A 14,455-nucleotide genomic window follows, 5' to 3' on the forward strand; every position below is an offset into this window, starting at 1 on the left:
ACTGTACTAAAAGAATAGAAGAAAGGATTTCATCAGAAGGCTGGCTAAGAATAGAATAGGAAGGAATGATAACAAAGGCTTGTGTCTCAGCTCTCTGTTTGAGCCAGCTGACTGTGATTGGCCATTAATTAGAAACAACCACATGAGCCCAATCACAGATGCACCTGTTGCATTCCACAGCAGCAGATAATCAATGTTTACATTTTGTTCCTGAGGCCTCCCAGCTTCTCAGGAGGAAAAATCCTAAGGAAAGGATTTTTCATAAAAGATGTCTGCGACAGAAAATTCCCTCTCCCAGATGAAACCAGGACCTCCACCCACTCCCATGTCCTGGGGGACTCTTGTTCACTTGCAGACACCTTCAATGACTGTGGGAACCCACTGGTCATTGGAAATCCTTGGCTGTGGGCCTGTCAGACCTGGGGCACAGTGCACCCAACTCCTCTGGGAAGGGCTGCAGCTGAATTTTAGCAGTGGCACTCCATGGGGTGGGGGATAAGGAAGCAAAACTCAGCTGGCAGCAGCACGAAAAGGAAAACAAGGCAGGGCTCAAAGGAGATTAAAGGCGGGGGGGGGGGGGGGGGGGACATCCCAGCTGGTGGCACAACAGCACAGGATTTAACCTGGGATGGCACAGAGCTGATGCAGAGAGGGCAGGGAGGGAGGGGGTGTCCAGCCCCAGATGTCAGGGAGCAAAAATTCCTGCAGTTCGACTCAGTTCAAAGATCAGCATTGGGAGCTTGGTCCTGGCACAGATGAGCAGCACAGGATGATGGGAGCTCTGAAAACAGCTTGTGATTATTTCTCTGCTCTGTTGGTACCTCCCAGCTGCTGCTGGAACCACACCAGTACAGAAGGGCTTCATACTGGTACAGCTCCCTCCCTCTTAGAGATAACCATCATGGCAATTTTTATAAATTTTACATCCCTGCCAGGGTAAGGGGCTGTGTGACTTTAAACACACCAAGAATAATGGCTAATATTTTTTCATAGGCTTAATTAAATCGTTAATTAAATCTGTGCCATCACTGAGTGTCAGACAGCCCAGAGGGTCCACAGCAAGAGATAAAACAGATTCATGTGCAAGTTTTACTATGGCTATAAATAATTAGAGCTACTCTGCTCGCCCATGTCTGTCAAAACTAATTTGCTTCTTTGTGAGCTCTGTGGGAATAGCTGGACATGGACTGGCCATTTCAGGGCCCAGGGGACTTCCTGGACATCCATGGGTAGGCAAGCAGGACACAAGAGCTGCTGGAGAGCTCAGCATCAGCTCCAGGCCAGGCAGGTTGTCCTGCTGTGCCTCTAGACTCCATCCAGAGGGGAGTGATGAACCAGAAGGCCTGAGCAGGAGACCCTCAGTTTACGAGAAGGTATTTGTGTTTAGATGTCTCAATCTGTGAGTTGAGGCCCACCATTGCATTTCCTTTATTTCTATCCAGCCTCAGACACTCTTTCTGTCACCAGGATGGATTTATTGGTGCCCAGTGCCCACAGACTGTGCCACTGGGGCCCATGAGCATGTAGGACAGAGTCACAGAATCAGTGAGGCTGGAAAAGAGCTCTGGTGTTGACTCCAACCTATGGGTGAACCAGACCATGGCCCAGTCTTTCCTTAATGTCTCCAGGGATGGTGACTCCACCACCTACTGCAGGGGAAAAGAGCCATTCCTCTCCCACAGCCCTCAAATCTCCTGCTTTAGTGAGGATTTTAAAGGAACTTCCAGCACAGATCTCGTATCCCACACAGGGCTGTAAACAAACACCTCTATCTCCATTTCCCACCTCTTTCCAGACCCCTGAAAAGTGACTCCAGAGGAGAACAAAGGACAAACCTGTACAAAGCAGCCCTGGGTGGGAGCTGGCTGGAGCTGGGGATGCCACAAAGCCCATGCAAGACCTTCCCCTAGCACATCCATCCTTCCAGCTTTGACTTCATGGCCTATTCTTCGCATGGCTAAAGGTCCAGCACTTTCAGAGCATCAACAGGAGGAAGCCCCTGCCTTGCCACCCATGACCCAAACAGCAAATTGGGCTGTTAGATTCACCCAGAGCCCTCTTCCCAAACCCATGGTGTCACAGCAGCCAAACCTGCTGCTCTCCCCGCGGTGACTCATGAGCTGCCAGACCCTTCCTGAGTTCCTGGGGCTGGAATTACAGCTGTTCCCCTGGCCCCCCTCCCTTCCTCCTTGTCCAATGTGTCATATTAAAGGGTGATCGGCTTACACATGCTGCACTATGGATTCCCTAAGCCCTGCAGGGCTGTGTCTATATATAAAGCTGGAAGCTGAAGTGCACAGACAGCTGGGAGCGTAGCAAGGTTTCACATTCCCGGTGTGCTAGCGGTCTGGAAGCCCGTGAGGCTGAGAGCTCTGCTTTCTTTACTCAGGTTTAGGTGCAGCCACCAATATTTATCCATAAAAGAAGGACTGGGACAAAGAACGAGCGGTTATTCGCCACCATGGGTTTGCCTCTTGATCAAGTGGAGGAATTGCGTCTCTACCAGCAAACTCTTCTCCAGGATGGACTCAAAGACATGTTGGACCACAATAAGTTTCTGGACTGTGTCTTAAAAGTGAAAGGGAAGGAGTTTCCCTGCCACCGGCTGGTGCTGGCAGCCTGCAGCCCCTATTTCCGGGCCATGTTCCTCTCAGACATGGAAGAGAGCAAGAAGAGGGAGGTCAGCCTGGAAGATGTGGACCCAGACGTCATGGGCAAGATCCTGCACTACATCTACACCTCCGAGCTGGAGATCACCGAGCAGAACGTGCAGGACATCTTCTCCGTGGCCAACATGTTCCAGATCCCCTCCATCTTCACCGTGTGCGTGTCCTTCCTGCAGAAGAGGCTGTGCCTCAGCAACTGCCTGGCCATCTTCCGGCTGGGGCTGATGCTGGACTGCGCCCGGCTGGCCGTGGCCGCCCGCGACTTCATCTGCGACCGCTTCGCGCTGGTCTCCCGCGACGAGGAGTTCTACCAGCTCTCGCCCGACGAGTTGATCGCCGTCATCTCCAGCGACTCCCTCAACGTGGAGAAGGAGGAGAGCGTCTTCGAGGTGGTGATGAAGTGGGCGGGGGCCAAGGAGCGCGAGAGCCGGCAGAAGGCCCTGCCCGTCATCTTCGAGAGCATCCGCTTCCGCCTCATGCCCGGCGACTTCATCAGGGAGCACGTGGAGAAGCACGCCCTGGTCAAGTCCAGCCCCGAGCTGCTCAAGAAGCTGCAGATGGTGAAGGATGCCCAGAAAGGCAAGTTCACCGTGGTGAAGAAGAAGAAAGTGAAGAAGAGCAGTGAGAATCAGGCAAAGGAGGATGTTGTCAATGGAGCTGTGGATGAAGGGGAGGACACGGAGGAGGATGCTCTCCCTGGGATCTTGAACGACACCATGCGCTTTGGGATGTTCCTCCAGGACCTTATTTTCATGGTGAGTGACAGTGGAGCAGTGGCCTATGACCCCAATGCCAACGAGTGCTATTTTGCCTCCCTGTCTACTCAAATCCCAAAGAACCACGTCAGTCTGGTGACCAAAGAGAATCAGATCTTCATTGTTGGAGGACTGTACTACAACGAGGACAACAAAGAGGATCCCATGAGCTCCTACTTCCTACAGGTACTACCTTTGTCTGCCTTTTGTTTCTTTGACCACTTGGGAACATCACCAAGCTTTAGCTCCCATAATATTTGTTTTCATGTGATGTTAAAGTTGTAAACGAAGGAAAATTATCTGGGTTGCTTTCCTGGAGATTCTTCTCCCTTTATTTTTAAGGATGATGCCACTGAGGGGTGGTTGTGGTAGTTGAGGAAGAAGGTTTGAAGAATTAGGAAATAGGAATGAGCCTTCCTGATCCAAGTCCTGAGGAGAGGATTGTTTAGAACAGTGAATTTGGCCCAGCCCTGGCTACCACAGGGTTCACAAACTGGGAGGTTCATGGCATCAGACCCAGGTTCTGCTTTGCATCCCCTGCCTTCCCTGGTTGTGAACCCCAGGAAAACCCAAGGGTGACACTGCCAGGTGCTGAAAAAGGAGCAGCAGCAGCTGCAGCCACAGAGCAAACACCCCAAGGACACAGGGCATGTCCCTGCCTCCCAACACTGCCCCATTCCCTGCTCCTGCCCCTGGAGATGGGCTTGGTGCAGCTCGGAGCCTCAGCCACTTCCATCCTGAGAGGGGGAAACCACCTCAAGCTGTCTTTGGGGATACCCTCAGGGAAAGGGGCTGTTCTAACTCAGCAGTGACCCAACTGGGGCTGGATTGAGCTGTGCAGGCAATCTGAGCCCCAGCCTGGGCTGCAGCCCAGATTTCTTTCCCTGCAGACAGCTAACACAAGGCGCCTGCCCTTCCTCCTGACCCCAAGGAATCCAGTAAATCCTCTATTCTTCCTCCCATACCCAGAAATTCCATTTTTTTGTTCCTCTCCACGGCTCAAATCTTCTGGGAAGAAACAATAACATGTCTCAGGCTCTCATCTTCTGGGCAAAACAATAACATCTCCAGGCAGAAAGGATAAAATGAGGGTGGCTGCCAAGCCAAGACACAGAGCCCTGATCCCTGCCTTGATTCATTGCCCTCATCAGTGGGGCTGCACATCCTGCAGGGACCAGGCTTGTCCTCACCTGGAAAGGGGCAGGGGGTTGTGCAGGCCAGGTGAACTCCAGGGAATGAGAAGCCAGGAGGAAAAAACTCCAGCCCTATAGAGCAGGAGGGAGTGGAAAAGCTGAGGAAGTGCTGGGAGTGTCCTGTTTGAGAGACAGCCTGTCACACTGGACAGTCCATGAGGTGTGGGCAGCGCCATTGGTTACCTGTGAAGAGCAGGGCAATGCATTCAGCCAAACCTGTGCCTAAAGTTCAATCTTGCCAACAGAGGAGGAGCAGGGTCCAGAGAGGTCACAGAACCCCCACAGAATGATAGGGGAGGCCATTCTATGGAATCTTGAGAAGGACCTTGAAGATCACCAAGCTCCAAACCCTTGACAAGGTGCAGGGGGTTGTGCAGGCCAGGTGAAGCCCAGGGAATGAGAAGCCAGGAGGGAGAAACCCCAGCCCTATAGAGCAGGAGGGAGTGGGAAAGCTGAGGAAGTGCTGGGGGTGTCCTGTTTGAGATACAGCACCTGTCACAGTGGACAGCCCATGATGACAGAGGTGTGGGCAACCCCATCAGTGAAGAGCAGGGCAATGCATTCAGCCAAACCTGTGCCTAAGGATCAATCCTCCCAGCAGAGGAAGAACAGGGTCCAGAGAGGTCACAGAACTTCCACAGAATCACAGAATGGCTTGGGAGGGCATTCTATGGAATCTTGAGAGGGACCTTGAAGATCTCCCAGCTCCAAACCCCTGCCATGAGCAGGGACACCTCCCACCAGACCAGGCTGCTCAGAGCTCCATCCAGCTTGGCCTTGAACACTTCCAGGGGTGGGGCAGCATCCTTGGAAACATTCAATATTTGGCTGCACAAAGCCCTGGGAAACTGCTCCAACTCTCAACCTGTTGCTCTTTGAACATGTGAGTTGGATGAAAAACCTTTGGTGGTCCTTCCCCGCAAAGTGCTCCATGATTGTAAGCTGCAAACAGCAAGATTTCTCTATTCAGCTCCCAGTTTGCCACAAATGTCCTGGGCATCGTGGGGCCAGTTTCAGCTCTTCCCCACAAGAATCTCTTCACACATCGCCATATCACTCATGCTTGGGAGAATCAGACAAACCCTGGGACTGGACAGTGCCATCAGTTTGCAATGTTTAATTTATTGTATCAGTGTCATTATGTAGCTCACAGTTGCTGTATGAGCAAGAGAGGGTTTGAGCCCTTTTTTCAGCTCAAATGACACATTCAGACATGCAGCTCTATGACAAGCCACTGTGCCACAGCTCCCTGCACCTTCTGAGTCTTTCTATCCCCCCAAATTTCACATTCCCCCTGCTGAAGCCAGGTGCATTAGGTCAGGGATAATTTAGATTTAAGGACAGGCACCAAAATACAAAAATGCTGATAAATCCCAGGAGCCTTGCAGATTTTGGCAGGAGTAAAATGATTCCATTGACATTTCAGATGGGAAAGGGTATCCTTTCTTTGTCACTTGCAAGATTTATGACTCGAAAACAATGCTGAACCCATCAAGAGGCAGGAACTACCCCGATGACTGAGCTGCTCAGGGTTGCACTATAAATAACACATGTGTGGAGCACAGCTTACAAAGGGACAAAAACCACAGGCACCCAGCTGAGGGCGAGCCTTTGGAGCCAACCCATCAGGCTGAGGCTCCTTGGCCTGAGCCCATGGCAAACAATGCTCCAGGCAGTGCTGCGTCACAGCTCCATCCTGCAGCCCCACAAAACTGGCTGCAAGACATCCCTCCCTCCTCTATCAAGATATAGTAATTTTTTTCCCCAGTTCCCATTAAGCCACCGTGCTCAGAGTCTCCAGTGTAAGAATTTTTCTTTTTTTAAAACTTTTTTTTTGGGTGGGAGACGAGGCAATGCCTTGATCTACAGATGTCCAAGGATTTGGTGATCTGACCCAGCCGCTTGCTCTGGCACACTTTTTCTGGGTAGCCAACATTGCTGGCAGCACCCTGTCAGCTGGCAGAGATGGAAAATGCCAGCATGAAATACGGTGAGGGGTTCTATGCATAAAAAGGTTCAGGAAAATTTCTAGGACTGAAATGCTTCCATTCCTCCAGTCCCAGGAACCATCCATTGTAAGTGCAGCAAGAAGTCCTTCACCCAAAGATGACCAAGCTTGTTCCAAGTTAGAAAAGGAAATTTAGGAGAGAGTTTATCACTCCACAGCTCCCTAAAAGGAGGCTGGAGCAGGTGGGGTTGGCCTCTTCTCCCAGGCAAACAGGGACAGGATGAGAGGACAAGGCCTCAGGCTGCACCAAGGGAGGTTCATGTTGGACATCATGAAGAATTATTTTACTGAAAAGGGTGGTCAGGCATTGAGATGGGCTGCACAGGGATGTGGTGGAGTCACCATCCCTGGAGGTGTTTAGGAAATGGCCTGATGTGGCACTCAGTGCCATGGAATTGACAAGGAGGTGACTGGTCAAAGGTTGGACCCAATGATCGCAGAGGCATTTCTCAACTTTAATGTGATTCTATAAAGTTCATGCTTTGATGAATAGAACAGAAAGTGTTGCTGCAGACCCATCTCTGCCCTTATGCCTTGTCATAAAAGGTTTATCATACAATTTGTGCCTTGGGTTTGCTCTCAGGTCTCCCATCCTGCTCAGGCTGGCAAAGGCACAGCCACAGGAGCATTGCAGGGAGTGCTGCTGGGGTGACCAGGCTGCACATGGGAACACACTTTGTCCATATCAATCAAATGGACACACACTAATGACCATTTCTTCCCTTCCAGTACGACCACCTGGATGCAGACTGGCTGGGGATGCCCCCCCTGCCCTCCCCTCGCTGCCTCTTTGGCCTGGGGGAGGCAGAAAACTCCATTTTTGTGGTTGGAGGGAAGGAGCTGAAGGAGGGAGAGAAGACCTTGGATTCAGTGCTGTGCTACGACCGCCTGTGAGTGTCCAGTGTGAGCATGGGGTGGAGGGGGATGGAGGGGAAATGGAGCAGCTGTCATGGGTCAAAATGTTTGGGAGAAGGGCTTGAACCCTGTATGAGGATGCTGGGAATGCCCTCAAGCTGTGCCCTGGGGCTCTGAGCTGTCTCCTTCCATCTGCTCCCTTTATTGAGCCTCCTGGAGAGGGAAGCCTTTATGGGGATATTTTGTTTTTCTGGGATTGGTATTAGTAGATGTTCACATGTACAGAGATGTTTTTTTCTTCTGCTACATTTCCTGCTCTTGCCCATTGATTAAAGGATCAGTGGCGTTCACTGTGATCTCACCAAAAGAGGTTTGAACAGAAAAGCTTGTTTTTAAATTTTTCAGATGTGTCACAGAACGGCTCATCCTGATTGATATCAGGCTTAATATCCAATTACTTTTGGACAATGGGCTCTGACCCATGCTAGCTCATGAGCTTTATTAAAAGGCACCATCCTGTTCTTCTCTCAGGAGACAGAAACTTCCAAAGAGACAGAGCAGCAGGCACCAACAAGCCTTTTCTTGGTCTATATTTAGATGTGTGTGCTTCCAAGTCAGTTTTATAGGCAGAGATTTGAAACCAGTTCCATTCCCACAGAGCAGGGCATTTTTCTGCCCCTGAAGACTCTGGGAAAGAATTTGTCTGCCCACACTCAGTGCTTGGGGGTGGTTTGAGTGTCAGTTTGAAGCTGGTAGAGATGTGATCAGCACCACTCTATCTCTGGTTTTATTTGGTTGACATTATTCTGATTGAACATGAGCCAGCCATGTGCCCAGGTGGCCAAGAGGGCAGGTGGATTGTATCCATCCATCCATCCATCCATCCATCCATCCATCCATCCATCCATCCAATCATCCATCCATCCATCCATCCATCCATCCAATCATCCATCCATCCATCCATCCCTCCATCATCCATCCATCCATCCATCCATCCATCATCCATCCATCCATCCATCCATCCATCCATCCATCATCCATCCATCCATCCATCCATCCATCCATCCATCCATCCATCCAATCATCCATCCATCCATCCATCCATCCATCCATCCATCCATCCATCCATCCATCTATCCATCCATCCACCCTGGATGGATCAGCAGGACCAGTAAAATGTTTATTCCTTTTGTGCTGGGAACTGTGAGGTTGCACCTCAAATCCTGCATCCAGTTTTGGACCTCTCATGACAAGAAGGACATTGAGGGGCTGGAGTGACCCCCAAGAAGGGAACAGAGCTGAGGAAGGGTCTGGAGCACCAGGAGCAGCTGAAAGAACTGAGGGGACTCAGCTTGGAGGAAAAGAGGTTCAAGGGGTCCTTATTGCTTCCTATCCCTACCTGAAGACCTCAAGAAAATAATGGATATTAGCATAAATAATGTTTATTTTATTATTTTACTGTCACCCTTTTTTAGGATCATAATTATTATTATTACTATTTTAGGGTCATTATTATTATTTTTAGGATCATTATTATTATTATTTTTAGGATCAGTTTTATTATTTTTAGGAGTATTAGGCATTTATTGTCTGAGCCTGTCCCATTGCAGACCTTGTGATTCTGAGACTGAGTCCAACCCTGTGCTCACCTCTAGGTCTGGGAAATGTCATATCCTATAGGTGCCATTCAGCAAGCTACAAATCCTTTTGCTTTCCCATCTTTTTCTGACCCATATTTTTCTTTCCCATCTTTTTCTTTCCCATCTTTTCCAGGTCCTTCAAGTGGGGTGAGGCTGATCCCCTTCCCTACTCAGTCTATGGCCACGCAGTGGTATCACACAAGGATCTTGTCTACGTCATTGGGGGCAAAGGAAGTGACAAGTAAGTCAAAAAGCAAGGGAGAATCAAGGAGGCAAACCCCCAAACCAGTGGGAGTGCAGAGCTGGTGCCTCCTCAGCCTGGTTCAACGAGGGCTGGATGGGATGGGAGATGTGGATCCTCCCCTCTCTGCTCATCTTTGTGCCTGCAGCCTTTTCCAAACCTTAGGAGGCCAGCAGGGACATCAGGAAGATGATGGCAATGTCCTTACAGGAGAGAGAATGCATTGCCCCATCCCTGGAAGCAGGCTGGAGGGGGCTTTGAGGGAAACTGGTCCTGTGGAAGGTAGCCCTGCCCATGAGGGTTGGAATGAGATGCTCTTTAAAGATCCTTCCAAATCAAACCACAAAAAAAAAACCCAAATGTCACTCAGATTGGGAGAGGCATTGAAGAGCAAGAAACCCCTTCACTTTTAGGGTGTCCTGTCGTGGGCTTGTGGAGCAGAGTGGTCACCATAGCCAAATCCAGACGTGTATTTGCAACAGGAGGGAAAAACCTGATCCACCCTAACCCCATCCCGCCCTCCTGCAGGAGATGAGCTCAGCAGGAAAAGCCTCTCTCAGGAGCATCACAGTGGCTGCCCTGCAGGGCACAGATGTGGCTGTTTGCACAGCAAACATCCCACAGTCCAGCAAGGATTGGTCCTGCTCAGGATGGGTTATGGTCTGAAAGGTGTGAACATCCCCACACTGCCCATCTGGCCACAGGAACATCTCTGAGGATATTTTACAGCATCACAGTGGATCAGGAGCAATAAATCAATGCCTTGGTGGCTGTGAGAGGTCCTGAGGGGCTGTCTGGACCTGTATCCAGGTGTGTGAGCACCAAGCTGAGCTCTCAGGACTCCTGTCCAAGGATACAGCAGGAGGGGATGTGTTGAACACACAGGCGGTGACTCCAGGCAGGGACATCCTTTGGTTCACACCCAACAAATGGGGTGTGTTCCTCCCCTCATGCCAATGTGAAGGAGCAAAATTCTCCCTAGGTGTTGGGATGTTTAGCTTGTCAGAGTGACCCCAAGAAAAGCTGGAAAGTCTCTTTTCCCAGCCCGGCGGTTGAAGAAGGAGTCAGAGCTCTTCATTTCTCGGTCTCAAGGTTGTTTATTGTTTCTTATCTATAAAATTCTTTCTCCTGCCCTGCCCAGGTCCATCCAGCAGGACAGTCAGAGACACTCTGCCTGCCCCCAGGGCAGTGTTATGTCTTTATACTAAAAACTCCGTGTACAATGTTTACAATTCCTTTCCAATACCTATCACCTATGTCAGACAGTGAGAAGTGCCACCATCACAGCAGAAGATGGAGGCCAAGAAGAAGAAGGAGAAAGGCTGGACATGCCCAGATCCCTCCATCTTGCCCCCTGAGCCCCCATACCAGAAACTCTAAAATCTACTTTTCCATCCCGTGATAACTTCACTATTATTCTACTTAAACTGTTGTGACTTGCTGATCTTCATATAAGGTTGGTAACTTGCTCCATGGGTCATAATCAAACCCACAGGAGCATTTTGGGCTCTGTGCCAGGGTCTCTGAGCCCCCTGGCAGGGTCTGGGCTGCTCAGGACAGCCAGAGGGATGTGCTGGCTCCTGACACCTAGAGGCCCCACCTTCTTCCCAGCAGACACCCTCAAACCCCTGCAGGGCAAAACCACCCCTTGGCAAGCAACCAATGCTCCTTTTCCCTCTCCTTTTTCTCCAGGAAGTGCCTGAAGAAGATGTGTGTCTACAACCCAGCCAAGTTTGAGTGGAAGGAAATGGCTCCCATGAAAACTGCCCGCTCCCTGTTCGGGGCCACCGTGCACAAGGACAAAATCTACGTGGCAGCTGGCGTCACCGACTCTGGTTTGACCAACTCTGTGGAGGTCTATGACATTGCCACCAACAAGTATGTCCTGAGTTGTGGTTACACCAGGAGTAGGTGCAGGTGTAGGCTCAGCAAGTTCCAACCATCCTGGAGTTTGTTTGTGGCTCCTGATGTCAGTTCCTCCAGTTTATACACCCATGGGAGGGGAGTTGGAGCTGGATAATCTTTAAGGTCTCTTCCAACCCAAGCCATTCTAGGGTTCTGTGGTTCCTCAGAGAGCTGGGCATCACCAAAGTCACAGTGGTTGGGCTGGGGATCATCTCAGGCTTGTCCTCAAAGTGGTTTCACCTACTGTGCCATCCTTGGGTTCCTTGGGGCTTCACCCAACACACACAATGAACCCTCTGAGTCTGGGTGGATACCTGGGCACAGGTCCTGGCAGCTGCTGCCCCAGCACTGGGACAAACTGGCCCATGCACCCAAAGCAAAACCAAGTTGAACAATGATGATGGGAACAATTTACCTAAAAACATCCAGGGTATGATCCCATCCCACCTAGACCTGCACAGCTGGATCTGTCCCTAGTGAGCTCAGCTGTTGAATCCTGATTTGAGGCCATCCTCAGCATGGGGGTGGCCGGGATGCTCTAACTTTGAGGAATGTTTGAAGGAGCTGGGGGTGCTCAGCCTGGAGAAGAGGAGGTTTAGAGGTGCCCTTATTGCTCCCTACACCTTCCTGAAGGGAGGCTGCAGACTGGTGGGGTTGGTCTCTGACAGAATCAGAGGATGCAGTCTCAGGCTATGGCAGGGAAGGTACAGGTTGGATGTTAGGAAAAAATTTTTCACCAAAAGAATAATAAAGTACTGGAATGCTCTTCCCAGGGAGGTGGTGGAATCACCATCTCTGGATGTGTTCAACAAGACTGGCCATGGCACTTGGTGCTATAGCCTAGTTGAGGTGTTAGGGCACAGGTTGGGCTCGATGATCTTGGAGGTCTCTTCCAACCTCATTGTTCTGTGATTCTGTGATTCTGAACCTGTCCCCTTTCTCCCGTGGCAGGTGGGACACGTTCCCTGAGTTCCCCCAGGAGCGCAGCTCTGCCAGCCTGGTCAGCCTCTCTGGGGTGCTCTACCTGCTCGGGGGCTTCGCCACGGTGGAGACCGAGTCGGGAGAGCTGGTGCCAACGGAGCTCAACGACGTCTGGAGGTGACAAACCTTCCCAGGGCTGTCCCAGGGAGCAGGGGAGGGATGTCAATGGTGAAATAGGTCATTTCTGTGTGAGATGGAGGTTGTCACCCCAGCACCAGGCTGCAGGCTCAGCACTCAGTGTCTGGGAATTTTGCCCTGTGCTGTGCTGGAGGGCACATTGGTGCTTCAGTGATCTCTCCCAGCCTCACACAGCAACAGACCAGGGAAAACTTGCTCCTTTGGCTTTGTTGTGCGGTGACATTTTGCCTGGAGCAGGTTCCAGACTCTCCTTTGGTGTGGAGCAGCATCTGTGCAATGCTTCCTCTCCCTGGAAACAGCCAGTGCTCAGGCTGGGAAGCAGAGTCTGCGTTATGAAGCAGAGAATCTGGGTTGGGAAGCAAAGTTTGGGCTGGGAAGCAGAGAATCTGGGTTAGGAAGCAGGGAGTCTGGGCTGGGAAGCAGAAAGTCTGGGCTGGGAAGCAGATAGTCTGGGTTAGGAATCAGAGTTTTAGTTAGGAAGCAGAAAATCTGGGTTGGGAAGCAGATAGTCCGGGCTGGGAAGCAGATAGTCTGGGTTGAGAAGGAGAGTCTGGGTTGAGAAGCAGAAAGTCTTAAATGCAAGAGGAGTGGACAGAAAACACTTTAGTGACAGCTGCTAGTGCAGCACTGGCTGCTCCTGCCCCTCAGTTCAGTGCTCTGGCACCCTCAGCAGGATCCTGCTGTCCTTCACCATGGATGTTTCACCTTGGTGCCATCAACCCAACTCCCAGAAGAAAAACATCCCCTCCCCTGCAGGACCACGTGGTGATATCCACGTCCCCCAAAGCAGGGCAGAAATTCACACGAATTCTTGTGGCCAAGTAACTCCTGTAGGCTGCCACCCCTATGGAGAGCAGCTGGAGGGAGGGAGAGGAGCCCTTTCCTCACCATTATCTGCCTGTCTGTCCCCAGGTACGACGAGGAGCAGAAGAAGTGGGAAGGGGTTCTGCGGGAGATCCAGTACGCCTCCGGCGCCACGTTCCTGCCCGTGCGCCTCAACGTCCTGCGCCTCACCAAGATGTGATCAGGAGAGATTGCTCCTCTTTCCACGGGCTGCTGGGGCAAGGAGGGGTGGGGAGGTGCTTCTCAGAGATGGGGCATCTAGACACTGCCCAGGACATTGCATCTGTGATTGGTAATTTTTTGGATAAGTGGGGAAGAGGGGAGAGTGTCTGGAAAACCTCCTGGGAAACCGAAGTGGCTCACAAGGTAATTAAAGAGGGGATCTGGAGCCTGCAAGGAGCTGGGGAAGGCTGAGAAGCACAGAAAAATTAGTTATTCCAGTCTCAGGAGACAGGACAAATAGATGATACATTTTTTAGCTTATTTCTTCATGTTTTTTCCCATCTTTTCAACTGCTTTTGGACCTCTCCAACAAACAGCAGATGCAGAAAGTGAGGACTAAGATTACACTCCCCAGGGAAAGGCATCCACAGAGTATTTCCCAGCCTAAGGTGTCTGTGAGCACAGTGTTCCTTGGAGAGGAGAAGGAAGGGTTAAAATCAAGTGGCACAGGAGAGACCTGTGAGTTCCTGAGTGAAGAGGGCTGCTGAGATGAGACAGTCAAAAGAAAAGAACATGTGAGCAGCAGAAGCACTTTGGAAGATGTGACAAAAAGCAAATAATCTCAGTTCTTTGCCTCCAGCTTGACTTTGGAGTGCTGAGAGGCCAGGAGCTGAGTGTCAGGAAAGGAGGAGTCATGGAAGTTGTAGGGTGGGAAGGGAGGAGGGATGGACAGAAGATGCCACGTGTGGTCACCTCCAGCCTTTTGGGCTCCTCATCTTCAATCACAGATCACAATGTCCTCACCTATGGACGGACAAATGCTGGTTTTTGGTTTTTAGGGAAAGGTTTTATATTTTTGTTGTTTTCTTATTTTTCATGTTCAGATTTTTTTTTAAAGAGTATTTTACTTTGCTAAGATCTCAGATGTGTTTGGCTCAAAGAGAGCTTCTGACTGAGGAAAAATGCGTATTTATTTAAAAGTTGTCAATAATGAAGTTTTGATAGAGACATAGCTGTACTGGCAGCAGGAAAAAAGATCTGTTAGGGCAAAAATCTCGCGATGCCCAC

General features: G+C 50.6%; 1 protein-coding gene across 1 annotated transcript; it reads left to right on the forward strand.

Moving 5' to 3' along the window:
• Positions 1–1,719: 1,719 nt before the first annotated feature.
• On the forward strand, positions 1,720–13,977 carry KLHL40 (kelch like family member 40). The gene is made up of 6 exons (XM_054273893.1): positions 1,720–3,607; positions 7,352–7,512; positions 9,251–9,358; positions 11,051–11,236; positions 12,215–12,361; positions 13,295–13,977. The coding sequence occupies exons 1-6, from the start codon at positions 2,462–2,464 to the stop codon at positions 13,404–13,406; spliced, it is 1,860 nt and encodes a 619-aa protein (XP_054129868.1). The 5' UTR covers positions 1,720–2,461; the 3' UTR covers positions 13,407–13,977.
• Positions 13,978–14,455: the final 478 nt, after the last annotated feature.

The sequence above is a fragment of the Melozone crissalis genome, unplaced genomic scaffold (genome assembly GCF_028551555.1).
Source record: "Melozone crissalis strain CALT ecotype California unplaced genomic scaffold, PUWL_Pcris_2 ptg000016l_1, whole genome shotgun sequence".
Taxonomy (NCBI): Eukaryota; Metazoa; Chordata; class Aves; order Passeriformes; family Passerellidae; genus Melozone; species Melozone crissalis.

Bases quoted from the DNA above. Each gene is read 5' to 3' on its own strand.
- KLHL40 (XM_054273893.1), top strand. From the start codon at position 2,462: ATGGGTTTGCCTCTTGATCAAGTGGAGGAATTGCGTCTCTACCAGCAA. The intron at 3,608-7,351 runs GTACTACCTTTG...CTTCCCTTCCAG, and splicing joins TGAGCTCCTACTTCCTACAG to TACGACCACCTGGATGCAGA. The intron at 7,513-9,250 runs GTGAGTGTCCAG...CATCTTTTCCAG, and splicing joins GTGCTGTGCTACGACCGCCT to GTCCTTCAAGTGGGGTGAGG.